Below are 26,059 nucleotides of genomic sequence, written 5' to 3'. Positions count from 1 at the left end.
AGTTTTTTCTTTTTTAAATGTGTTTTTACCATCTATATAGTTCCTGAACATATGGCAGCTCTGTCTGAGCTTTCTGTTCCGAACAGTATGAAGCAGTATACATGCTTCCTACTTAAATGGCACATGTGTGTTTATGTGGTGAGTGGGATCTTATCTAGGCGCTATTGGCTGACACACACACACACACACACACACACACATTATCTTACTTTCCAGTGCTCGTCTGTTCCTCAGGGGTAAATAAGTTAAACGATGAGCTGATAATGTGGATCACAGGGGGAATTTCATCTCATCCCACTCATGTGGAGAACGATGTTCAGAGGCCTTGTGTAACAACTGTAGGATTCAGTTCCTTCAAAAGGCCATGTATTGCTGCAGGAACTGAACACCAGTCGGTACCTGTTGCACATTTCTGAAGACGTGAAATTTTGCCAAAGGCGTGAAGCAGAGGAAAAGAGCAGCAGAGAAATACAGAGCATATGGTGTCAATACTTTTTTTTTTTTTTTAATTTATTGCCTGTAATGATCTCCTTCCTGTATCGGACGTGCTGGGGCACACATCTCTTACTGCTGAGTAGAAACCTGGGCTTTTACATGGTCCTTTACTGTCTCCATCAGGTCAGATTGGGAAATGCAGCTTTAGTTTTTAAATATGACATTTGACATTGTGGATGTGATATTTGAATGAAAAACTTAAGTTTGATAATCACCAGTGTAGATGTATATCTCAGGAGTAATTTAATAAGATTCAAAGAGTATGAAAAACTTGTTACAACCTAAAGCTGTTTTATCTGTTTGTATTCTAGTGTGTTTCTCTTTAGTGGCCTGTCATAAAAAACCTCCAATCATTTGGAAAATTACCACCTGCCGACACCTACCGCTACACTCCAACTCCTCATGCAGTTTAAGGGAAGACTCAGCTAACATTACCTTACTATAACAGTTACAGAAAGGAATAGGAAAGCTGTATTTTCAGTAGAAATGCTGACTACAAGGAATCAAGATGACAGGGAACAGATGTGACCGTGAAGTAAACAGGGAGACAAAAAAAGACTGAATGATTCCCTGTTTGGAGATCTTACATTACAGCTAAAGGAATTTAACCAAATGCAGAAACAGGAATATTTCCCCCCTCCCTTTTCAAAATCAAATGTTTGTTTGCTTCTTTTTTTTTGCACCAGAGCGTTGCCTCCCAGGTTACTCAGGTTGCTCCACTTCATTGGTGGAAGCTTGTGGAGCTGTAGCAGACTGAGAGCAAGTTCATCCTCCTCTGCAAGTTTATTAAAGAAATCACAGTTAATGTTAGAATTGTACGTCACTCACAGATAAAGCAGTGCAAAGTATAAATATATGTAAATGCATGAAAGAAGCAATTTTTCCTCAAAGTTATCCTCCACTGACTTTAACAGTGCTCACATTCGCATCAGTAGCCAGCGGTAGTGGCAGGAATATGGCTGATGTGCTGTATTTCATGCACCGCTGCTAAAATACCCACAAAAATACAAGAAATTTGGTCATTTTATAATTACTTTCAGTGTACTAATTGGACTCTTTTTCCCATGAATTTCTACCTGTATGATTGTTGACACAAAGGCAAATTGATGACAGTCGCACAGAATATTCCAAGACTTCAGGAGAGAAAGTATTTGACCACAATCGTGACGACTGTTGTGATGGAAAAAGCATTACCTCTCCCCTCTTCGGTGCCGCTGGCTGTAAGAGGCAGCTGGACACTTTAACAGATTACAGACTTTAGGTCCTGAAGGCCCATAACACACATTATATGTATCAGCACAGGAACTATCACAGGCCAGTTCTCTGCCAGACTCGTACACCTGACAGCGAAGAGACATCTGAAAAAGAAAATAAAAGGAGTTTAAGAGAATCAGAAATATGTAAATAATTGTGTTACTGTCTACCAATTTTTAAATGTCTTTTCCTTTTGTTTTTCCGACCAGTATTGCATTCAAAGGCTAGATTATATTATCAGAAAGTGAAACCTAGACAATAAGTAAACACAGACTTCATGAACAGGATCACATGAATGCGATAGCCTCTTGAGTTACATAAAGCTGTAGCTGCTTGAAAGCCAACACGACTTGGTTGTCAGTGCTTTTCATCAACACTTAAACACACCACCACCTGGCCATGTTTTTTAAATCAGTGCATATTTTTAACAATATTATGAGACCAAGAGAACAAGAAACAAATCTTAATTTAATCTTCACTGCGAAGGATTAGATTCAAGAATCTGAAAATTAAATGATCGTGCAACATCTGCAACAGTCGCAGCGGTGATCCAACGAAAGATAGAGACAAAACTAAAAGATAATAAACCTCCGTATGAAGTTATATAGCACAAACAGCAGAAACCATGCAGCCTGCAGACATACACACAAACGCTCACAACTCAATACGATGCAGAGCTGGATTGGACATCCGTCAGGCCGAGCACTTTTTCAGCCCAGGTAGATCAGCGCATCGGTTTTCCTCTGGACTGACCCAATCACATCTTTAAACCCCTCCCCCTTTGGGATCAGTGCCTTTATTAAACAGTGCATCTGCAAAAAAAAAAAAAAAGAGAGAGAGAGAGCGCCAAAATGGATAAGACAAAACGCAACGGAGGTGTAGAGAAATTGCAGGCCAGAAACAGACAAGCCCTTCAGGCAGATGCTGCCAGATATGCAAAACATACTGATATGTTTTCTGCAGGACTTTATTCAGCAGCCGTAGCCAATGATGGCGGTGGCGGCTACAGAAGAGGGACAGAGATGAGGGCGAGAGCGGAGGTAGAGTAGAATTTATTAACACTGGGCTTGTTGCCCAAATGTAACGAGAGATGATGACGATTGGCATCAGGCTACTCTGCGCTGGAGTCCAGGAATCCATTAAGCTCCCCCTTGATAAAATGGAACTTACTATAGCTGGCGTTTGCAGTTATGTTGATAACATTAAAAATAAAACAAATTCTGTACGCTTTGCTCTGCTTCAGTCTGGCTAGCTTGCTACTTTATGAGAGCGCTTCAGGTTGCAAAACGCAAAGCGCACCACGCTCCCTTTTTTGTTCAAGCTTCCAATTTAAAAAAAAAAAAAAGGGTCAGTGTGGTGTTTGCTTTGTTTTGTATTGTTTGGGGGGTTTTTTATGTTTTGCTACCAGGATGTTTGAGAAGTTGAAACATTAAACCTTAATGTCAGAAAGTAGTTGAGGCTACAATTTGTTCAGCTATGTCTTGCAACTTGTTTAGGGAGACGCTGAAAGTGAGGTAACACTGGCTTAACACGAACCATGAACTGTGTGCTATCAGTAAACTAATAGTACAATTTAAATTTATGAAAACAATTACATTTCACGTACAGCCTCCAGGCCTTCTGTTTTCTGTTCAAATCACCGTTATTAGATTCAGAGGAACATGAATTGGGTGGCGTGTGATCGACTGCGGTGGGTCGGTCTGGGCCAAAATACCATGGTCGTTTTTTCTTTTGTTGTCCCAGTCCAGCACGGATAGGATACAGCATTGCAGGGGGAATGTCTGTGTTTGTGTCTGTGCTGATGTAATTCATACTGTATGTGTATGCAGAATGTCTGCCTGTGTGGATTGCGTGTTGCAAGGAATGATGGGAATGGATGGAACCCATCAGAGTTCAGGATCCCAAGAACAAGAATGATCTCAAGGATCCCTCTCAGGATGTTGAATTTGTTTCTCTACTGGTTTTATATTTTAAGTTTGATAGCTATAAAGTCACAAACATCCCTATTTCCTTCAAACTGTTGTTGTAGAATGAGACACGAGGAGCTGATTGACCTCAAAAATGTCAATACACAAAGCATATAGACATTTTTCATTGCTTTTTATATCACCACTCAAGGAACTAAACATTAATAGCAAACGGTTATACAGTTAGATGTGTTTACCTGTAGTAATGTGATTGGGCGTTACTGGCCGCACAGCTGTGAATGAGCCAATGATTGTGAAGCATGTATGAAACACCTGATTCCAGTCAGCCAATGCAAACTTGACGTCAGTGCCCTGGCTCAACTCAGGCTTTATGATGTTGGTCTTTACATCAATATAATTTACCGCTTTGGAAACATGTGACTTACTCATCAGTGCACCAGTGCCCACTGAGTCACTAAGCTAATCGCTGCCCCAAACCCATTTCATTCATTTTGTAGTGATTCACTGCCGCCTGACTAGTTTACACACACACACAGAATATCCTCCAAGATATAAAAAAGGACGTGTGTTGCTCCTTTGAAAGGCTGCGACCGCTCACAGTATTTTCCACTTCTGTTTACGCCAAACCAACTGAAAACATGTATCACATCCTGCGCAACGCATCTGGCATTAAGATCAAAATAACATTAGATATTTCTTCTTCCTTGTGATTCTCGATGCAGCACTAAGCCACATAAGCTTATTAATTATTCATGATATTCTTGGAGAAAATGTCATGAGTGATGCTTCAACAACTTCAACACACACCAAACATCTGCACTTTACTCTCTGAATCAAATCCACCTCTGCCCTGACCGCCCCTGTAATTGGATCATTAATTGTATATCTAATCACTTTCATATCTCATATTTTCCGTCTAAATGTAAAAATAATTAATTGTATTTGATATTTCAGGGGATAAAAAAGCTAAAAGAGCACATTCTGCTACTCTCGCCGCACATCGGCTTTCTATTGAAGTCTCACCGTTAACCATGTTCAAAAAATAAACTGGAGCGTTTTGTGCCATTACACTCATTGTAAATCGTTGTGGATAAGAGCAATCAGAAAACTGAGCCGCCTGAGTTTTCTCTCCCAGTAGTTGGAACAGAGCAGCAGCAGTGCTCAAATCTCCTGCCAGACAAAACTGCAGAGGAACCCTGGAGCAGATGTCTGATGGGAGAAATTTCACGAATTCTGCCAAACCTTCAGGGAATTTCACACTGACAGACGACAAGAGATGCCAGAAATTAGAAACAGAGAGCGAGAGACCGAGAGAGAAAATGATGTGGTAGAAACTCAGTGGAGTTCAGTGTGACATTGTCTTGCATAAGAAGAGCTGTTATCATTCAGCAGGACCTGCAGTAACCGGCAGCCATTGTGGAGACACTTAATGGGGCTACCAGCTAAGTTAATGGTGTCAAGTACATCACACAATAGATCATTTTAGTCAAAAATGACTTTATTTTGAAATCTTAACTGTGGAATATGAAGCTTTGCCAGTAACAAGGATAAAATGTTCATTAAGCATGGGCGCGAATTAGTGACTATTTCTCTCTCAAATTAAGTCACTCAAAGAAAAACATTATTAATCCAAGATTCACGATTCCCTTGAGCCAGTTGCTTCTAAGAAACCATCATTCAGTGGCCTTTTTTAGGAGAGAGTGCTATGGCTTCAGGTCAGACTGGAGGCTGCAGTGAGTTGCTACGGGAATCTGACGAGATGTGCCGCGGCTAGCTGGTGAGCGTGCTAACTTCAGGAGAAGAAAAGACGTGACAGAGACGAGAGTTAACATTGGCGTTGCTTTCCACTGCTGGCGACAGCTCTTGGCCAGTAAAGCAATAAAGTTTGATACTGAACTTCTGAAACAACGTTTCTTCTAGACTGGTAAGTAAACAGTTCATGCTAACACTGGCTATGTAGCAATAGCAAACCTTACAAATAGCTCCTTTAAGACAAATAAAAAGCAATCAAATCATTTCTTCATGTTGTGCTTGGAGCTATCAACAAAAAGCTGACAAAAGGTTTTGCAGATTTTTGTTAAAAGAATGGAATTAATTATTTCTCAGATAGATATCTATTATTCCTTGGAGCTCATGATGGATGATGAATCAATTTTACTTATTTATTTATTTATTACATTATACTTCATCAACTGTGGAGTTAAATGACACTGGTGTAGAATATGACTATGGTAATACATTATACGGTTTTGTGTGAAGAGGAACGAGCACACATGCTCCGAAACTGTCCCTGAGATACATGATTTTGAAAATGAATTCAAGAAACTTGTACAGTTTGTTTATATTGTTCTTGGCATTTTTTTTTTGCGTTTTAACAAAACCGAGAGTAAGCGGTGGGCAGGCACTCTGTACTTTCAGCCAAGCTTGGATGTTAAAGCCAACGGCGTAATAGGATATCATTTGGATAAATCCTGGCATTTTGAACCTTTGGAAAATCAAATGTTGGTTATTTTAAGGGGAATGAATCCTCCCCAGGCTTTACACACACACACACACACACACACACACACACACACACACACACACACACACACACACACACACACACACACACAAGCTGTTCCTCTCTTTGCCAAATTATACAGAGAAAGATAAAATCAGCTGATTATATTTGACAGATTTTTTTTTGTATTCCTTTTTGTCTTTGTTCTTCATTTTTTTATGACTTTAAAAGATCTTGATAGGTTTGAAGTGGTTGTGGAAAATGTGTTGTTTTTGGTATCTTAAGCCTCATGAAAGTGTCCTGCATATTAAATATACATATTAATTGATGAAAAATCTGGATTTCCCTTTACACATGGATTACAGATTGTGCCTAAAAAGCCCGGTCTTCAAAGACCCTTTAGTTTGTACACAACTGTCAGAGAGCAGCTGGTTGTCTTCCTCGACATCATATTTTTTTAAAGATGCCACTTCCTTAAGCTCGGGGCAAAATGCTGCATTCATGGAGCTCAGTATCCCTGGGAACTGAAACTCATGATTTATGTCCCATGCAAACACTGCAAGAAGCAGTATGTCTTTAATATGAAAAGATTCTAAATGAACCGCCGCGTTCACCAGGTGTATAGATCTAACCTTCACCATTCAGTGCTGAGCTGGTCGTGCACAACGGGTTTGAGCTTCTTCAATAAAAACAGTCTGCTGCTGCTGGAAAGCAGGTTCGCAGAGTTTTCAAGCCACAAAAACAACAATGATCTAAAAGAGGCTGAGCAGCTCAGGAGAGCTGAGGGGAATTGCAGATTGGGTGATAATTGTCTGAGGATCTATTGTCAATATAAAATATTGATTAATGCAGCTTTAAGGTTGAGCCCCAGCATACAGATGTGGTCCTGTGTAAATGTTTACGTGTCTTAAATCATGTGTTTCAAACTCAGGCAGCACACCACAATTGACTTGCATATAGTTTGCTGACTGGTGCGGCTGGATGCAGAATTCTTTGGACTCAGGACCCAAAGAAACCCACTGATTTGGCAAGGGCAGGATATCTGCAAGAACACACAGAACTAGTGATGAAAACTGGCTTCAGGCTGCATTTTTGGAACAAATCACAGAAGCTGCAACCGTGGTGTATCACTGGATCGACCAGCACTCTGAGGAACCAACATAAGCACAGCTCCATACCATAAATACGCGAGCACAGTCATAAACACAAGTGAAGTAGACGTTAAAATAACAAGACTGCTGTCCTGCTATGGGACGTCCACACTGTGGGGCCCCTGGCTTCTCTGTTTGTCTTGGACCAGCTTCAGCAACACACTGATGACCCCAGTAAACTCTTTTTTTTTAGGTGGATACATGAACAGCGAAAAGCGATTTTTTAAAACTGGGACCATGTACAAAATACAAAGACAAAATATGCTTGTACCACTTTAGCTGCTAACTAGTTGAATGAAAAACCTTGAGTTTGTCCACAAATCTGTCCACATATTTTCCAGACAAACCAACAGGTGTCAGACCATCAGCCATCAGTGAGATCTGTTAAATCGATAAAACAATGATGTAACCCAGACTTGTCCCTCTCTGCTTGACTCTGTCTCTCTACCTGTATTTGAGCTGTCTTTCAGTCCAGCTCAGCTTTCACTTTTGGCATCAATTAGTCCGCACCGACAGGGAGAGAAATTCCACAGATATTCATCATACAGACAGGACTCTCACTTTCTACTCATCTGTCTGTCTCACCATGTCTCCCCTACTGGCTCAGTCTATGTTTATTGTCTGTGTCTCACACTCTGTCCCTTCCATCATCAAAGGAGTTATTATCCTGCTTTGATTAACTCCCAATTAAAAAAATAAAATGAGGAAGTAACTGATAAATGCATTTGGTATTCAAATGACACTGTCCTACAACGCCCTTAACCCTCCCATAAAGACAGTATATAGTGCACTGCTGTTGCCCCAAAACCTTCATAAGCGGGGCACCTGATGTGTGCTGCAGCTAGACTACCCACTGACTGCATGTGAGGCATTCAGGGAAACATCTTTAAATTGGAGCACCTAAAGATAGTCTGCATGCGGGGGGGTCCTTGATGTGCTTCTTTGCCTGGGGCCCCTCAGAGTTTAGGATCACCACTGCACCATCCTCATTTTCTGTTTTAGCAAGATTTCTCAACATAATGATTTGGCTGAACTTGACTATAAAAGATTCCTTTTGGCTCGAGCATCAGATTTGCATTGCACTGCATTAAATTACAGTCCTGATCAGATGATTTTTATTTTCCAGTTGAAAGTATAAGGCCACGTGCTAGTGGGAGTCCAACGTCTGAGACTACCAAGCTGTTTCCTCGCAAAAAGCTGTTGAAAAACGACAAATCTCAGCCATTGCTGTTTTGCACCACACCATCATCAGCTAGTGAGAATTATAGTTTGAAGTTCAGCATCTCTAAAATACAGCAGACCAGCCAAGCGCCAAGTGACCTTAGTGTTACACTGGCTGACAGTGTTGATGCAGGCTCCTGATTTGCATTCCCTTACTGCCACTGATTTGGCAGGAACAAGCCACAGCAGAGAAGCTATGAGGAAATGGAGGCAGTAATATGAGTTACGTGTAGGCCTACAAAGCCTCTCTTTATATTTATCAGTGCCTGTCATAATCAGCTGATTACGGTCATAAAAAAAAACTATTTAGTTTGATATAAAGAGGCCTGGGTTGAAATAGAGAGCCGAGTTCAGCTGAGTGCTCTCAGTGTCTCACCACTCCCTGACTATAAGTCCTAACTATCATCTTTAGGTTAGAAGAAAACCTACTCTAACTCCTAAGTCAAAGTCAATGAACATCCACATTTTTACTGCGCACAACGCCGAACTTTAAAACCAGACTATATTACTTGAAAGAAGGCGTAACATAAACTTAATTTTAAACTATTAAAAGTTTAATTCATAAGCAACAAAGTGCACCCTTACTCAATTCAGTACTCTCAGGAGAAACCTATAACCTCCTGTCAGCTGACAGCACAGTATACATGGGAGTCACTGACACAACTGGTCACTGAGTGTTTGGCGGAGAAACGACTGGTCACCAAAAACCATGAGTATCCCTGCCAATCTTTAGTCTATGCCACACCTACTATCAATACAGCTACCAATAAGGCCGACAAATGATTTCACATCAAACACCATTGAGCCACAGATACAACCTCGCTTTATGCTTCAAACAATTACGACACACACTGGAAGAGGTGAAATTAGTTTGATTGTTGGGATAGTGACTTCTGACACTGAAAAATATTTGTACGTCTTGTACATTTTTGAGTTTCCTTCTCTTGCCTCTGTTAACTCAAGCTGTGATGTCATTTGTAAAAAGTCTGAAAACATAAATCTAAGCACCCAGGGTCATTTTTCAGCCATTGTTTGTCAGTAAAGCAGTTGTGTAGATTCAGATATCTTGCAGACCTTGTTGTAAGTTTGAACACTTTGTAAATGTTTAAATAAGCTCAGTGATAGACAATCATTGGAGTTTTGACAGAGGGGGAACTTGATTTGAGCTGCTCGGCAAATGGAGCGGTGATAAACATTCCTACAATGTAATTATCCATTAACGAAGAAGTCAAATAGCAGTAGCTGTTCCAAAGCCAGGCCTCACACCTCAGCCCCAACCCATGTGTGTCTATACATGTGCACGAGTGTGTTACTATAAAAAACGGGGGTTGGCAGTGGCGGCAGATTTTTTGGTCATTAATTAAATGTAATTGCAGTAAAACCGAACTGTTATCAGCTTCTCCTCAAACAAGCATTTTGGTTGAAACTCAAGATCCTTTTCTACATTTGGCATCATCTGCCCCACTCACACTTTATATAAACACTTTATAAATCCCTCCAACAACGAGTGTCCACACACACACACATACAGTATCTTCAAGCTCCAAGCAATTGAGGCACTTATTTATAAATGAGGCCTGTCTCAGATTATTCATGGAGGCTGCGCAACAAAAACCACAATCTGCCCAGAGCGAAAAGCCAGAGAGGTAAAGAGCTTTGGCCATGATTTTCCTTTTTGTTTTGTTTTTTTATCCTTTGTCTGAAGAGGGAAAACTTACATAAAAGAAATATTTAACTTCTTATGTTCTTGTATTGTAACTAACCAACTCTTCTTCAACCATATATTTTTTATTAAATTAACCAATAAACTTCATATGTTCCCAAATAGGTTGATAATGTCAAGAGCTTAATGCTCTGCATGAAATGATTGATCAAAATAATCACCTTCAGGTATTTAACAATGCTTCCTATATAAGAATCCAGTAGTTTACACCCTTTCACACGATTGTACTCAGTGTGTAAAGATTCTGTAAAACAGAAATCAATTTAGTGGGTAGCAATTTCCTGAAATAAAAATTGCAGATGATACTACATGTATGAAATGTAAAGCTGTGTAATTGTGTAAAATGCAGAGTGGTGATGCTGAGGACAGTGAGGTGCGGTTCACTATTAATAGTGTATATCTGACAAATCAGAGTCATCTGACCGTGGTCGCAAAAACAGACCACTGGTCACCCCCTCTGTGGTCTGGACCAGTTAGTGAGTGGTCTGTGGACTGGTCTTTGTGGTAAAGATTGATTTTTCAAGACGCTTTCTCTTAAAGCTATGACCTGTTGTAGTTTAAAGACACTTTAAAAGACAGAAGCCATTCCCGGACCTCGTCGGTGGGAGGGGATGAAGAGGATGAAGGACTGCAGAGCATTTGGCTGGTCAACCAGAGTCCCATTAGAAACTCAGCACAACAATGGAGAAAGGAGAGGAGGGTGATGATGAAAAATGGATGTATGTGGTGGATGAATTCCATATGCCGCTCTCCTCTCAGACGGGAGCAACAGACCTGGATCAGGTTCCCGAACCCAAATCCCAATCCTAGACCATCAGTGGAGAAAGCAGAAAAACTGACCACAAATCAGCGTCTAGGGTTTCTTTATCCTCCGCCATCAGAACTTTATGTATTACATTTTTGCATAGTCTTTATAGTTTTATTCAAGATGACATGAAAAGAATGATGTAGTGCACCAAGGTTTTGCTCAAGGACAATTTGACAATGTTAACAAATAAGCTCTGACACCCCAGGGTCACGAGCAGCACGTCCCGGTTTTCAGATACAAAGACATGTGATCCGTTCACTTGTGTTTAATCACCTGAAACTAATATTCCATAACTTTATCTCTTGTTTCGAAGAGATGATGAAAACCATAAGTACAACATTAGATAAAGTAGCTCAGCGCAACTGCTTTAAGCACTAATTCAGTATTTACTCTCTATTTACTCTCTACTCTATCTTCTACTTCTTCACCTCATTAAAAGGTGGACTAAAATATGTTGTTAGTGCTAATGCAAGGAAAAAATTATTATATTAGGCAGATACAAATGGAGGAAAGTGGGGTTGAAGTCAAATTTGGAAAGACGCTGCCTCGGTTTCTCTATTGCACTAATTATAACTCTTTCCCTAAGGCAGCGTTCGGACCGACAGTAGCCCTGCGTGAAAACTCACAGCCCTCTCATTCATTTCAGTTGAGCCCGTCTAATGACGCAGCGGGTTGAAACTTCTACAACACAATGCTGGGTCATCCAGAAAAGAAGATGAACCAGGATTACCTTGTGGTGTGAACACTGTACTCCTGCTGTTTACGTCACAGTCTTAGTGACAAAACTGTTGATGTTGTGATAAGTGCCGAGAGTAAAATCCTGACAAACTGCAGTGTTTTGGCATCTGAGAAACCTTTAAGCACATTAATCTCTTACTCCAACTGGACTTCCTGGATTGTATTTTATCGTATCACCAATAGTTTAAACCTGCAATGTGAAATAAAAAGTATTTCAGCTGCCTCCAGTGGACCTATATAAAGGCACAAGCAATGTTGGCTTTAGATCCGTGGCCTAAATCTGTACTATAGGGTTTGTAATCTGCAGTGTACCCCAGCATGAAGGTTTGATCCACTGTGGGTTTGGTCAGATTTTAATAAGACTGTTGAAAGACAGAAACTGAGTAAAGCTTTTTTCCTGTGTTTTCCTCCAACTTCGAGTCTCAGATGCTTTTATTATTGCAGGGAAGAAAACGGAAAGAACAAATTGGAGCAGATAGGCAAAGCTCCAGCTTTTCCTCGCACCATTTGTGATCTACATTTTTTCAAAAACCAGAGACCAGTTTATGTAAATAAAGAAGACAAAAAGAAAGCAGGAGATGCGTGGTTCAGATAGCAGAGCTCAGTCATAATGGGCTGGTAATATGATGTATGAGCCAATTTAAATAACATAAACCTTCGCTTCATGTGGAAACTTGACACACATGCATGCTTACACACACGTGAACATATATATAATATCCACGCACACACACACACACAGTGGTACAGAACATATGGCATTAACAAACAAACATTACCCTTTGCTACTCCATGTGCCTGGCTCCCTGGAGCCACTGGAGCCATAGCTACAACAACTGGGCTACCTCAGTCTATTTGGCCAGTCCACCTTAATCTACATCAGTGGAGCTACAGGAGCCACGGGATGTTGCTGCACAATTTAAAACAGCGAGAGAGAAGTACAGAAATCTCCCTCCTGCTCACCTCCTGTACCTTCAGCACATCCCCTTCCTCCATTTCTCTGTTTAACATGAAACTTCTTCATCTGTCTCACTGCAAAATAAAAAGAGAACTTCACATTTCTTCTTCTGCACATGGGGGCAGAAGCTAAAAATACATCCTTGCCATATTGTCACCTTTTCAAGATGGCGTTTGCACATTCAGCAAACATGATGCAGTTTTTGTTTATGGCCACCTAAAGTGTAATATTGACTCATTTAAGCTCTGCTTTAGTCAGTTTTGGCTCTGTAGCTGCTAAATGCTCCACTATTCACCAGCTAGTCGCTAACTTTGTCTGTCTGCCATCTGGTGCTGGGCAGGTAACGTACAGTGAGTTTATCAAAGCTTTCATCCTCCTGCCACCGATTTACTCACTGTTGGCCTCCATCCCTCCTTCATCACCGGCACCAGGCTGGCTGAACACACTGGCACTGAAACATTTGCTGTTGTCAACACTCTAGTATATTGTTTTTTCTCTGGGGAGGGAGGAGTGGTCCTCGGACAAACAGGAAGTATGGTATTTCCAGAAGGGGAACTGGGTCATGAACACGGTTCCACCTACAATGTTTCACCAAAAAGGAATCAACAAAATGAAAACCTAGAGCAATGAGCGCCTAGCAACAGAAACGTAGACTAAATACAAAAACAAAGAACCCCAGGACTGCACATACGCATGCAGAGCTACACATTCACTGAGGTAGAAACACTTATGCAATCAAATATGAATGTGTTCCTAAATGAATGCCACCATGCAGGTGGTGGAACATGATAACAAACAGTATAATTAGGAACAGGTACTTTATATACGGAACTTTCTATTTCACATATCAGACAAATGAACACGGAGGTTTCAGCGATCAGGAATATCATCTAAACCACAATCATTTGCCAGATGAAGTAGCGTCTGGCTGACTTAATGACAGAAACGTGAGGTCGCCACGCCGACAGGAGGGAAATGTAATGTTAAAGAAAATAAATAAATAACTGGTCCACAGCCACATACAATATCACTGCCTCTGGAGTTCGAGCCAAGACTAAATGTTCTCTGTGTTTCTCCAAATTAAAACTGCTATTTGAACGAGATGAAAGATTGAATTCAGATACTGGATAAACAAATTCAACACTGCAAAAACGGAAAGCTAAAACCCGCTAAGAAAAAAAATTGTAAATAAATGTAAAGAACGTAGAGGAGATGAGAAGTTATTCACAATCATCTTCAGCCTCCTCTTCTTCTGGGTTTATTGTGCAATAAGGTTTCGCCCTCTAAGACCGGTTACTATTGGGTTTATCCCTAACGCATGCACAGTAGTGAAGACTGCACCTCGTGCCCAGCACTGTTCTCAGCGTTCTGCCCGGCGGTGTTCGTCTCTTCCTTTTCCTTTCACTTTGACCTCCACGCCCACTGAGAGTCATGCGTCGGCCCGGAGCACGGCAACCTGGCCCTCAGTCCCTGAGCCACACGCCTTGTGAGAGCGAGCTTAACTGTTCGCATCGAGACTATGGTTGTCATTCCCTCCTCCCTGCTCACTACCCAGGGAGTTCTATGGAGAGGACTATATAGTGAGCTCATCGGTAAAATGAAAAACACTACACAGGTCATTTTCTCGGCAGTTTTTCTGTCTTTAGCGAGAGTGCGATAGTGTATATAGCTTGGTTAGTGACCATCGGTTGTACCCTACTTTTCATGAAGCATTATGGGATACTATGAGTCCACTATATAGGGTATAATAACTCTCACTACACATTCGGACAGCACTACAAAATGGTAAAGTCTCTATATAGTGGACTATAGAGGGAGTAGGGAGTGATTTCAGACATGACATATGCATTACTTTCCGATTTATTCTTAGTATTTACACATACAGATAGTTTCATTTTCTCTGTCCATAGTTCAGTGATGTACTTGTTTTTTGTTTGGTTGAAAAGAGAGTAAATTTAACGTTTTTTCTCTTAGTGTTTTTTTCGCTTCCAACATGAAAATGATATATCGACATGCAAGCCAATTCTTCATTCATTGCGAGCTGAAGCAGGAAGTCCTCTAGTCTCCCCAACCTGACCAGCACATAAACTCCTAGTCTGATCAGCTCTATTGGAACTGAGGAGAATATCCTCTCGTCGTCATAATGGCTCTGCTGAGTATTAATCTAAAGCTCCTGTCTGAAGTATGGCGATGGAGGCTTACACAAACCCGGCTGCTTTACTGCATATCTTCAGTTTTCTATGTCTCGCTCTGTTTTCTCTCTGTCTCACTCACAACTTTTCTGTCATCCCTAATGGATGTCTGTCATTTTCTTTCATTTAGTGTGTCTCTCTCTTTTAAACCCTCTCATTTTCAGCTCACTTTACTGTCAAATGTACATTTTGATGTTTTTTATTGAGGTGCGCTTGTGCGTGGTAACACGGTAAGTTCAACGGTTCACAAACTGTAGTTCCAAAGGAAAGGGCTGTTTGGCTGCAAGATAAAACAGAGAAAATATTCAAAGTATAGCATACACTTAAACTGATGTTAGCTTTTTTTTTTTTTTGCTGACACCGTCCACAGCAGCTCATCACTCAGCTTCGATGCAGGTGTTCCCGGCTGCGTCTCCAAACTGGCAACACGCTGATCTGAATCTACTGCAGGTGATACACTGACTATAGATAAATACCTCACACAACCCAATGTCAAATAACTATCACTTTAAATGCTAAATAAAGCTTTTAGTTACTTTGGAGCAGTTGCCACTGTGTTCATAAGGATTTTTTTAAAAATGACAGGATGTCAAAACTGAGTGCACTTGAGACTGTGGTATACAGTACTGGGGCAACATGCTGAAATGTTTTCAGACCAGTGTATATTTATAGCTACGTTCAAGACTGACTCACAACATACACAATTAAAGTTTTGGAAAAACTCACTAACCACTCACACTGTGCTACAACACAATGATATCCAATAATCAAATTAAGAGGAACTATTATTTGCATGACCAGGATCAAGTGCTCATGTGGTCTAGCTTATGTAACTGTAGAGGAAGACACAGAAGACAAGCTTAATCCATAATCAGAACCAAAGTAGCACAGAGACCAAACGCCCATTGTCCAAATGTAGATGTGTGTCTTTTAGTACATTAAACCACAGAAGAGGAGGACTATCTATACCCAACAAACTTTTAACTTTTAAGGGTCTAACTTAAGACTGGAAAATAAAAGATTTCCTGGAGTAACAAAGTTCTAGTGTAGACTGAAACTGAAACTGTAATTATGTGTTGTTCCTCATCACACATTTTTATTTTATTGGTTTTATTTATTTTTTATTTTTTGGTCAATGTGCTGCCAAAACAGCACCAAAATGAAGAGGCCCTGTGGGCGACATTACCAGCAGATCCTTTAAGTCGTGTGGATCTGACTTGTTGCTCCAGCACATCCCACAGATGCTCGATCGCTTTGAGATCTGAGGGATTTGAACGGCAGGACAACTCCTTGAACTCTTGACCATGATCTCTGAACCAATCCCAAACACTGTGCAGTACACAGGCTGCAAAGTGCCTGACTGGAATTAATTGGTTGATTCCGATGCTGTCCTCATCTGTGAACTGCAGCCTGAAGATGTTCTTTTAATTTAATAGTTTTATCACATATTATTATCCCCATATAAGATGTTTTATCTCTCCCCTTAAAAAGAACACATTTACTCAGAGATTTTTTTTTCTTACTTACTTTGTACTTTTATCTGACCACAGTTTTACATAATGATTTTACTTCGTCACAAAATGTTTTCAGTTACAGTAGTTAGTGACCATTGACGCACAGACGCACTGACGTGCTGACGTCGGTGTAGCGTCTCACCTCCAGTCTGTGGAGTTTCTGTTACTAGTTGAGTTTACTGCTGCTCTGTCTGAACACATTTAATGGTGCTGTTTTCTGCATCACAGTGACTTTCTACCTGATGTACATTTAAACTTACGCTAGTTCTGCTCCAGCACCCAGAGCTCTCTGCTCCATTTAGCGACTTTCACTAATTCAGCAGTAATTTACATGCTATTCAGATTCGCTACTTTAGCTTAGCAGTTAGCGCCAGCTTCCCTCTCTCTCTCTTGCTCGGTGCGTTTTGAACCAACAGATGAATCTGAGTGATGTTGAGATGAGAGTGTGATGTTGTTGTAAATTGTAAATGTAGAGGACTGTGATGTTTATCTACTGTCTTACCTTCAACACACACCCCCGCTCCTCAACCGGAGCCGCTCTAGTCTGTGACGTTTTGTGTACACAGCAGCGTTCAGCGTGATAGGCTATCGTCTGTGACGTTTAACCAATCAGATGGTGCTGTGGGCGGGACATTGCGCCAATTCACAGAGTGGAAACTACAGATCAGAGACAAGCAGCTGCACCAGAGCCAAAGGAGTGCATTTTAAAATGAATACATTTTTTATCGATTATCGGTTGAAAAAACAACGATACCGTGCCCATGCTTAGAGCCGGGCCCGCATCGGATTGCTCTAATATGACTTCACTCCAAACATAGTGCCAACGAGTTCACTCAAATACTGGTAGGGACATGTCCCTACCATCAATATGCAAACCTACAGCCTTGTCATTGCCCTTGTAAAACCTGCTCAGGTCCTTATACAACAATCCATTTCTCCTACATCCAACACAGTCACTTACCATCTAATACATCACTTATCTTGATACCTACTGTTGTTACAAGAAAATCAAGGTACACCTCATCTATGAGTTGTCATAATGTTTTTGCTAATTGTTGTCAAGATCAGTTATGTCAGTTCTGCTGTTGTCAGTGCTTTACATTGCTGTTGAATTGTGTTGTATTATATTAAAAGCAACAGTTGTACCTCTGTGAAAGTCTAACTAATAAACCCTTTTTTTCTTTTTTTTTTTTTACAACTTTCAGGCAGGAACTGTAAAGCTCTGGAAGACAAGCAACACAAAACAGGAACTGGACTGAAACATTAGCTTCTTTCAACAGAGGGTCACTGAGTATAGCTTTGTAAGAGACTTTGCATTCGAGCCTGTTAACTCAGATTTAATTGATTGAAATCCTTCTGGAAAATGAACAGGGATCTACCACCTCATTTGTCTGATCTACTAAACAGACTACGTGACACTGGGAGACAATTTATTGAACTGTATGAAGAAAAAGAAGAAAGAATGCGTGCCATTGCAAGCAACCTTGGGGAAATATCTGAAGAAGTAACAAAGATGCAGGATGACACAAATGCAACCAGATCCTACGGAGCTGTTTTTGGAGTATTTGGAATCATGGGTTTAACTGCATCTTTATTCGCAGGACACGTAGGAAAAATACTGGCAGTATTTGGTGGAACTCTATTTGGTGGAGGTACAGCTACTGTTATTGGAGCTAATGTGAGCAAGGGAAGGGCAGAGAAAGTAACTATAGTAAAAGTGGAGGAGATGGTGAAAGAATTCATGACAATCACTGAGCAACAGAAGTATGTCCTGGAAAGAATAAAGCAGGTGTCTGAGGAGCTGGAGGAAAGATCTTCTGCATTAATGACAAAAACAAAAGCACAGGCAGCAATAAGTCTGTCGACAACAGAACAACTTCAATGTCTTCTTAGACAAACAGCTGACCTGGCAGAACAGAGCAGGGAAGTTATGGGTGTGACTGTAATCATGGAGAAGCAAGTGGGAGAACTGTTAGACTTACTTATCAATATCACACGAATCACTCCAAAGAAACATGAAAAGTTCATAGACTGCATCATAGATTCTGCCTTGCAGTGTGAAAACACTGTTAAAGAGTTTGAAAAGATGAGGAGGATGTTCAATGACTTTGACATAAAACGTTAACAGGATAAACGTGCAACATTCAGTCATGAAATAAAGTACTATGTATATTAGCAGTGGAGCGACACGTGTGTAAGAGGGGTGTGTCACGCCTGCATTGTGTGTTTCTAGAGATTTCGGTGCCTATTTTTAATTTGTGATGCAAAAATAGACAAAAAAAAGACCTGCTGACAGTCATAATGACATCATACCAGCAACATTACAAATGACCGACAACTTTCAGTAGCAACACAGACGTGTGCAAGCTTGTACTACATCAGCGACGCAGCCGCCACACACGCAATGCAGCCAGTTACAAGTTCATTTATTAATCATTTTTATAGTCAAGAATAATCCCAACATATTTATGTACTGTTCATAATCGATTTTATTAATAAAGGGAAGAAAGAAAGTCTTGCTCCTTTTCCTCTCACCAGCTGTTATTTTAAGTTTTAAGTTTTTGTCTGCTGTAATGGACCTGTGTAGTCAGCTGATTATTCGTAACACATCAGAAAGATCAAGCCCTGTCTGACTGAATATGAACTTCTCTCACCCTGACACCTGTAATACCTCTCTGGCAGGGCTGCCAGGATGCACAGTATGACCTCTGTAAATCCAAAAGATATAGCTCATGTCACTCCATTATTTTAATTACTGCCAACTGGCTCCCTGCTGCTGCTTACATTAACTTGAAGTCACCATTTCTCACTGACAGAGTGAGAAACTACCACAGCATCCAAGTACCTAAACTCCCTCATCCTTCACTATGATCTGCAAATGAATGACAACTTATCCTAATTCTGCCCCACTAGCCTGGCTGTCATTTACATTTGAAGTATATATTTTTTGGGGCTTTTGTGCCTTTATTGGACAGGATAGTGGAGAGAGACAGGAAATGGGGAGGCAGAGAGAGGGGGAATGACATGCAGTAAAGGCCGTCCGATGCGGGACTTGAACCGGGGCCAACTGCAGCGAGGACTGTAGCCTCTACACATGGGGCGTCTGCTTAGACCACTACACCACACGACGCCCCGCTGTTATTTACATTTGAGGGTTTAATCTGGAACTATTTTTTGACTGGGAGCAGTTACTTCCTGTTCATGAAGCTACGCTAACTGTTGCATAATTATCACACAGACATGACAGTGATATCTATCTTCTCATTTAAATCTCATCAAAAAACAAAACAAAAAAAAAAAAATACAATTAGTTCCTTTAAAGCATAAAGTATATACTATGGCAGTTAACAGTGTTTTATTGTAATCCCAGCACCAATCATCAATAAATGACTACATTAGTTAAAGTGTTGCCCCAGGAACAACACACAGAGAGAGGAAAACCTTCTTGTTGAAACGGGCATTTCAGACACTTACAGGACAGCTGACCCTGCTTGTTTGTGGTCAAAGGCAATAGAGATACATTTTTAAACAAAATCACATTACACTGTGGCTGACTCCGACACCCTTGTCATATGTTTCCACTTTTTGCCGTGATTTTATTCCTCTTCATTATTCATTCAAACAGAGCTGCAGCAGTGGGCAGCACTTGTAGCAAATGCCTTCCATGTGTCTCTAATTGCCTCGGTAGAAGTATTTAACACAAGGTGAAGTCATTAACACATGGACACACTTGTCAGATGTGGAGCCAGGCGGCCCTGGGCGAAAGCGTAGACAACAGCACACTGAAGCTCAAGCAACATCCACTGCACCCGAAGAAGAAATCTGAGGGGACTCCTGCTCAACGTGCCGTGCATCAAATCAATTGAGGGTCTACATTTACTCAAATTTAACACAGAAACTATAGAGAAGCCAGCCTGTAAACGTCTAACAGTGGGGACTTTTCATAGAGCTGGAGGACAAATATTCAATGATACAATAAATGCAAAGTAGCATTATAGTAGTAGTATGACTTTTAGGTCTTTGTTGGGTTAAAAACCTGAGCTTGAATGCCATTTATTTCTGAGTTTATCCAATGCAACTTTACTTAAGACTCCATGGCGTCTGAGAATATCAAATCCTTGAGATCCAAAAATCTAAAATGACAGCCACAGAAAACTGCAGTCATGTGGTTTTCCATCTAAGAGTAAAACCATGACACTGAAATATGATGTAGCATATGAAACTTTACACTGTAATCATACTCCTCATCATCAATTAAAGTGGGGATCCATGCCTAAGCCAATAGCCCCATCTGCTGTTCAGCTGAGAACGCTGCATCCGCCCAGACATGTAAAAACAGAGTGAGTGATGAGGAGTTAGTAAGAGGCAGAAAGGATATGGAGTGGAACAGGCCTTTTTCATAAAAAGACATTTTGACAGTAGGAAAAGCTGCTGGCTGAATTCCTGCTTTTAATGAAAATGTTTGCCATGAGCTTCTTTTTCATATTTAAAGTCATGGATAAACGACATGGGCGTGAACTTTGAACCATCCACGCTCCAGATTCACGCTCCACTCCAGTCATTATTTATATAGCGAGATGCAATATTATTAAGTCACATAGTTCATGTGAATTTATACTGAGACAAAATTGGCTTAAACCGCGAAACCAGTGGTTGTAAATAGTTCCACTTCCAAACAGTTCATCCAGTTGAGGTTCGCTAACACCATGTAGCTTAGCTAATACCACTGTTGCTGCTAAGTGGAGAAAAAAATGTGTCTAACTTGCTTGATGGTTAGTTGGACTAAGTTGTATGATGCTTCAAGTTAGCTAACTGTACCATGAAAACAGCAGTCAATTCAATTCAATTCAAAATATGTTATCTATCCCTCAAAGGGCAATTTAAGGCAAACAAAAGTAGACACTGAAAACTCATCCACACACATAAGAACTATCTACAATACAAATATTAGAAGGAGCTATTGAGGGTTGAGTTCTGAATTGAAATGCTGGGCTCATTAATGTGAGACAGTCAGTAATACGACTACAAGGATGAGGAAATGAGGAGTAAATCACGATAAAGTTGGACAGTGTAAATGTCTATGTGAATCAAAATACAATCAAACTACTATCTGGCATCCGATACGGTCACTGCTTTAATATGTGGAGCATGATATATGACTGATCTGAAGAGTGAAACCGATGTACTACTTTTGTGAGTGCTGAATAAATTGCCATGAAACATAAGTATGATATTTATGTTTCCCCAGGGGATTCATTCTAAAGTGTCCAATACTTTGGTTTATGAGTAAATATCAATAAGATAGTGAAGAACATGACACCAGTTAAACATCACCACAGAGCAGCCAGCGTTTGGTTATCCTTATTTTACAGTTGACTGACAGTCAGATAAACTTTAAAACAATAAACTTTACACTCTTATATCTCTCAACTTTTTTTCCACAGTAAAAGCTCCAATTTATGATTTCCAGCTCCGTTACAGAGGTTTTACTGTAAGTGACACGCTGTGCTCAGCACTTAGCTGCTGGGAGAAGCTTCTCCGAGCATCTACGTCAGAGGGCTTCCCTGTGAGTCTATCTGTGATCAGCACATGGTCAGTGTAAACATTTGAGGACATCCCACACCATCCAGCTGTGTCGTACACCTTCACGTGCCAAGACGTCACACAGAAACACACAAACACTACACATGTGCAGAGGAACACATACGTAATCGCAGGGCGTCGTGGGCCTTTGTCTGAATCATGGAGCCTCAGTTGTCCGCTGGACCTCAAAAAGAGAGTTTTGCAGGACACCTACAAAAAAAAAAAGGTTCATCACACAAAAAAAAACATGAGACACAACATACAGAACATTTGTCCTTTAAAAAATTCACCTTCTGTTTCATTAAATCCAATCATCATTTCCTGTTGTTTACTGTGTTTATAGCTATAATCTATCCTGTGGCTTATCTGACAGTGTGGCTACTAAGTGATACAAGAGATCAGAAAAAGGGGCCCATTCACTATGAGGCCTTAAACGTGAGTAATGGCTCCTAAATGAGGGGATCATCATTCCTGCGTAATCGCCATGAATTTGATTAACAATAGCGGAGAGACCGGGGCATTGATCAGCTTGATGATCTTGGGAATTTGATCCCTTTTGTGCGACCTGATTGATTGGAGATCATCCCGGATTCATCTTAACGGAGGAATAAACACGCCGTGCTGATTTCGGTGTTAACTCTGAGTCACTCTTCAAACACTAATAGTGTGATTGTGATTGTGTGTGTGTGTGTGTGTGTGTGTGTGTGTGTGTGTGTGTGTGTGTGTGTGTGTGTGTGTATGTGCTGGGGGGAGAGGAGGGTGTTCACGGTGACCACGGCTGCGTTTTGTGGAAATGTGCGCATTAACAGCCGCTTTAGAAAACGCGCGTCATGTGCGTCACGGCTCGGCTGTTTTCGTTTGCTCTCTCGCAACTGGCCTCATACTGATAACACACAACTGGGCCGAGAGACACGTGATGTGGAGCAGCGGCGACAAAACATCGTAATGGGATAACTTTGTTTGGTTGGCCGACTAATTGGCCCCCTGTTATAACACCACTGTAATGCAGGAGCGCCATAGAAATATAAAGATATATCCTTATTATTTAACGTTAATGTCATTTATCCAAACATATATTACTGCCACTGACATTTTATTAAATGTATTTATTTCACTTTCTATTACCTTTTTACAATGATTCAACAATGCAGATATCTTCCATATTCAGTATGTGATGAAATTTTATTATTTTTCATTTTTATATACTACTTAAAAACATTATTTATAGTAGTTTCCATGGTAACTCTGCTTTCTGATGAAAGTCTGTAGAACTGCACAAATTAGCCTCATGGCCTCTAACCTACTGTAACATGGACATACATATGAAGGGGAATTAGTCATTTATTTATTTATATTTTTATAGGTGACTCTCGGGGTCATTTTCACCTTTCCTTTGTGTTTTTCTCTCCGCCATCATCAATCACGGCCCAATCATCTCCCGGTGTTAGCTGAATACAGGGACAGCCTGTCATCAAAGGCAGTGGGGTCGCCCTTATCACCCACGGTCCCACAGGTGCAGAGCTCAGTCCACTCTAACTAAAATGACAGAAGGAGCTCTGCGCCTCTGGCTCGTCCTAGCTCTCCAGCTGAGATGCGTCACCCTGCTCGCCATCCCGCGGGACAGAGGCACGGCGGCGCGGCGGGAGGGTTCGGATGAGACGGAGACTGCAGGCGAGAAGCTGGACGCGCAGTTCCACCTGAGGGATTTACCCAGAGGTCCAGCGTTGGCTCCTCACAAGAAGGCGCCTCAGTTTATGTTGGATCTATTTAACGCGGTGTCAGTCTCAGATGGGACCCCAAAAAGCCAGAAGGAGATTCTGGAGGGAAACATAGTGCGAAGCTTTGAGGATAAAGGTGAGCAAAAGCCAAAAGTCAAACTGACCTTTACGCATGAGATACGACTGCTTTGTGAGAAGCTATTTTGGAAAATATATTCAATTTACTTGTCTGAAGTCAAACAGTTTCCCTTAAAGCAGCAGTAAATTATGGAAATATGTAGATTAGAATGCGTAAATGTTCCAAGCGCGCAACAACGCACAGCCATGTGTCTGCTTCACAGATAATTGTGAACATTTCTTTAAAGATGTGTTTGGTATTTCCCCGCCTGCAGGTCACGCTGGAGAGAGGTTTCACTTCTTCAACCTGTCGTCTTTCGGCAGAGAGGAGAGGATGATCAAAGCGGAGTTCCGTTGGTTCAGAAAGAAACAGAAGTTTTACCTGGGAAAGTCACACGGGCCTCATTTCTACAAGGTAAAAGAGTCTTACTGCGTGACATAATTTCATTTGCTCTTGGGTAGATTATAGATTATATAAGTTATAACATCATGTGTCATGTCTTCATATCTAGTCCAGATTTGAGCTTCCAGAGCAAAATAGCAAACATCACCTGACCAAAGATCTGACAGACAGCTGTTCATTCTGAGAAGTAGTTGGTACAACAGTTAACCTGCTTTGAAAGTTGTAGACAATTGTAGATTTAAAATCTTCAGTTGAGGTTTGGAAGTTGTGATTAGAAAATGTCCTTTGATTGACACATATCAGTGAAGTGACAGTGGTTTATCTTCACTGTCCAGGTGGATCTGTATGAGGTGCTGGACAGCAGAGTGAAGCCCTGGAGAGGAAACCTCATCACATCCAGACTGGTGCCTCTCTACACACAGGGATGGGAAGTCTTCAACGTAACTCAAACGGTAACAGCCTCAATACTTTTGTTTAATTTAAAAAAAACAAAAAAAAAGTAGTTGAGAAAAAAATATTTCTCAAATAACGTGTTTAACCTGTTGAATTCTTGCTTTGAATGTCAGGTATCCAAGTGGATCCGTAACAGCCAGGAGAATAACGGCATCCTGGTGGTGACCACGCTTCCTTCTGGTAACTGGATGGAGTCTGTGGTGTCCTCATCTAAACAGAACGCAGATCTGACAGATGTAAACTCCTACCTGGTCATATTCTCAGATGATGGGAGGGCAGGAGCATCAAACCAGTCGTACCTGGGTAAGAGAAGATAATATGAAGATAAAATTGAAATACTGTCTATTTACGATACTGGTCTAACACAGTGTGATCATCTTCCTCTTTCCATAGGCCAAGCTCAACCTGCAGCAGCAGCAGCACCTGAGCGCCATGACCCCCGCAGCAGGAGGCGACGTGCAGCTTCAGGCTTGTTACCGCACGGCCACTCCCAGTCCTGCCAGCGGGTTCCCCTCTTCGTTGACTTTGAGGAGATCGGCTGGTCGGGTTGGATCATCTCTCCCCGGGGATACAACGCCTACCACTGCAAAGGCTCCTGTCCGTTCCCGCTGGGGGGCAGCCTCAGAGCAACCAACCACGCCACGGTGCGCTCCATCATGCACGCACTCAAGCTCTCTAGCGATGATGTAGGAGCGCCCTGCTGTGTGCCTGACAGACTCCAGTCCATCAGCTTGTTATACTTTGATGATGAGGAGAACGTGGTTTTGAAGCAGTACGACGACATGGTGGCATTAAGCTGCGGCTGTCACTGACTGGCTGTGCACTCTTTCACACTGGGACAATGAGGGATGGGAGATGATGGTTTGCTTGAGTTGATTAAAACACTGTATTTTTGTGCATATGTTTAAATATTGTATTATTTTGAGAAATAAAACACCTATTCCTCAACTATTAATCAGCGATCCTTTGTTTAGTTTAGTCTCAGGACGCCCGAATACATTCATGATAGACCTGCCTACTGCAATTGACAACCTACTGTTTGAACCATCCTTAGTTGAGATTACTTTTTGTGCTTAAGCATGGGCTAGTATGGCACTAGTTGCTCCAGGCTGAGAGTGGGAGTTACAGTATTTAAATTCAAACTTTGGGCCCCATGTAACCAGTTCAGGGTTTTCCAAAAGCCCCTGGAACTTGATTTGGATGCCTCGCTCAATTCAGTGACACTGTCCATGGTGCTGAGCCAATCCATGTGATGATACACTTTAATACACTTTTTTAACTTTGGGGCATCAATATTTGG

At 41.2% G+C, this 26,059-nt stretch overlaps 1 protein-coding gene and 1 long non-coding RNA gene across 3 annotated transcripts; one reads left to right on the top strand and one right to left on the bottom strand.

Annotated features, from left to right (window-relative positions):
- Nucleotides 1–472: 472 nt before the first annotated feature.
- On the bottom strand, nucleotides 473–17,024 carry LOC130162656 (uncharacterized). 2 transcript variants are annotated; one of them, XR_008826295.1, is made up of 3 exons: nucleotides 16,988–17,024; nucleotides 1,690–1,853; nucleotides 473–1,270 (listed from the first exon to the last, which is right to left on the bottom strand). It is a non-coding gene; the product is annotated as an uncharacterized LOC130162656 (long non-coding RNA). The 2 variants fall into 2 exon arrangements; XR_008826294.1 differs by lacking the exon at nucleotides 16,988–17,024 and adding an exon at nucleotides 2,408–2,530.
- Nucleotides 17,025–23,252: 6,228 nt separating this feature from the next.
- Nucleotides 23,253–25,687, top strand: LOC130162698 (bone morphogenetic protein 2-like). The gene is made up of 5 exons (XM_056366484.1): nucleotides 23,253–23,922; nucleotides 24,179–24,318; nucleotides 24,642–24,758; nucleotides 24,873–25,062; nucleotides 25,153–25,687. Exons 1-5 carry the CDS (start codon nucleotides 23,610–23,612, stop codon nucleotides 25,569–25,571), a joined length of 1,179 nt encoding a protein of 392 aa, XP_056222459.1. The 5' UTR covers nucleotides 23,253–23,609; the 3' UTR covers nucleotides 25,572–25,687.
- The last annotated feature ends 372 nt before the right edge of the window (nucleotides 25,688–26,059 follow it).

Source organism: Seriola aureovittata, chromosome 21 (assembly GCF_021018895.1).
Source record: "Seriola aureovittata isolate HTS-2021-v1 ecotype China chromosome 21, ASM2101889v1, whole genome shotgun sequence".
NCBI lineage: Eukaryota > Metazoa > Chordata > Actinopteri > Carangiformes > Carangidae > Seriola > Seriola aureovittata.
The sequence above is the reverse complement of the archived record's forward strand: the minus strand, read 5'-3'. Positions and strand labels throughout refer to the sequence as shown.

Excerpts from the sequence above, each read along its gene's own strand:
- LOC130162698 (XM_056366484.1), top strand. The coding sequence starts at position 23,610 with ATGACAGAAGGAGCTCTGCGCCTCTGGCTCGTCCTAGCTCTCCAGCTG. Across the intron at positions 24,759-24,872 it reads TCTTCAACGTAACTCAAACG|GTATCCAAGTGGATCCGTAA; the intron begins GTAACAGCCTCA and ends TTTGAATGTCAG. Across the intron at positions 25,063-25,152 it reads ATCAAACCAGTCGTACCTGG|GCCAAGCTCAACCTGCAGCA; the intron begins GTAAGAGAAGAT and ends CTCTTTCCATAG.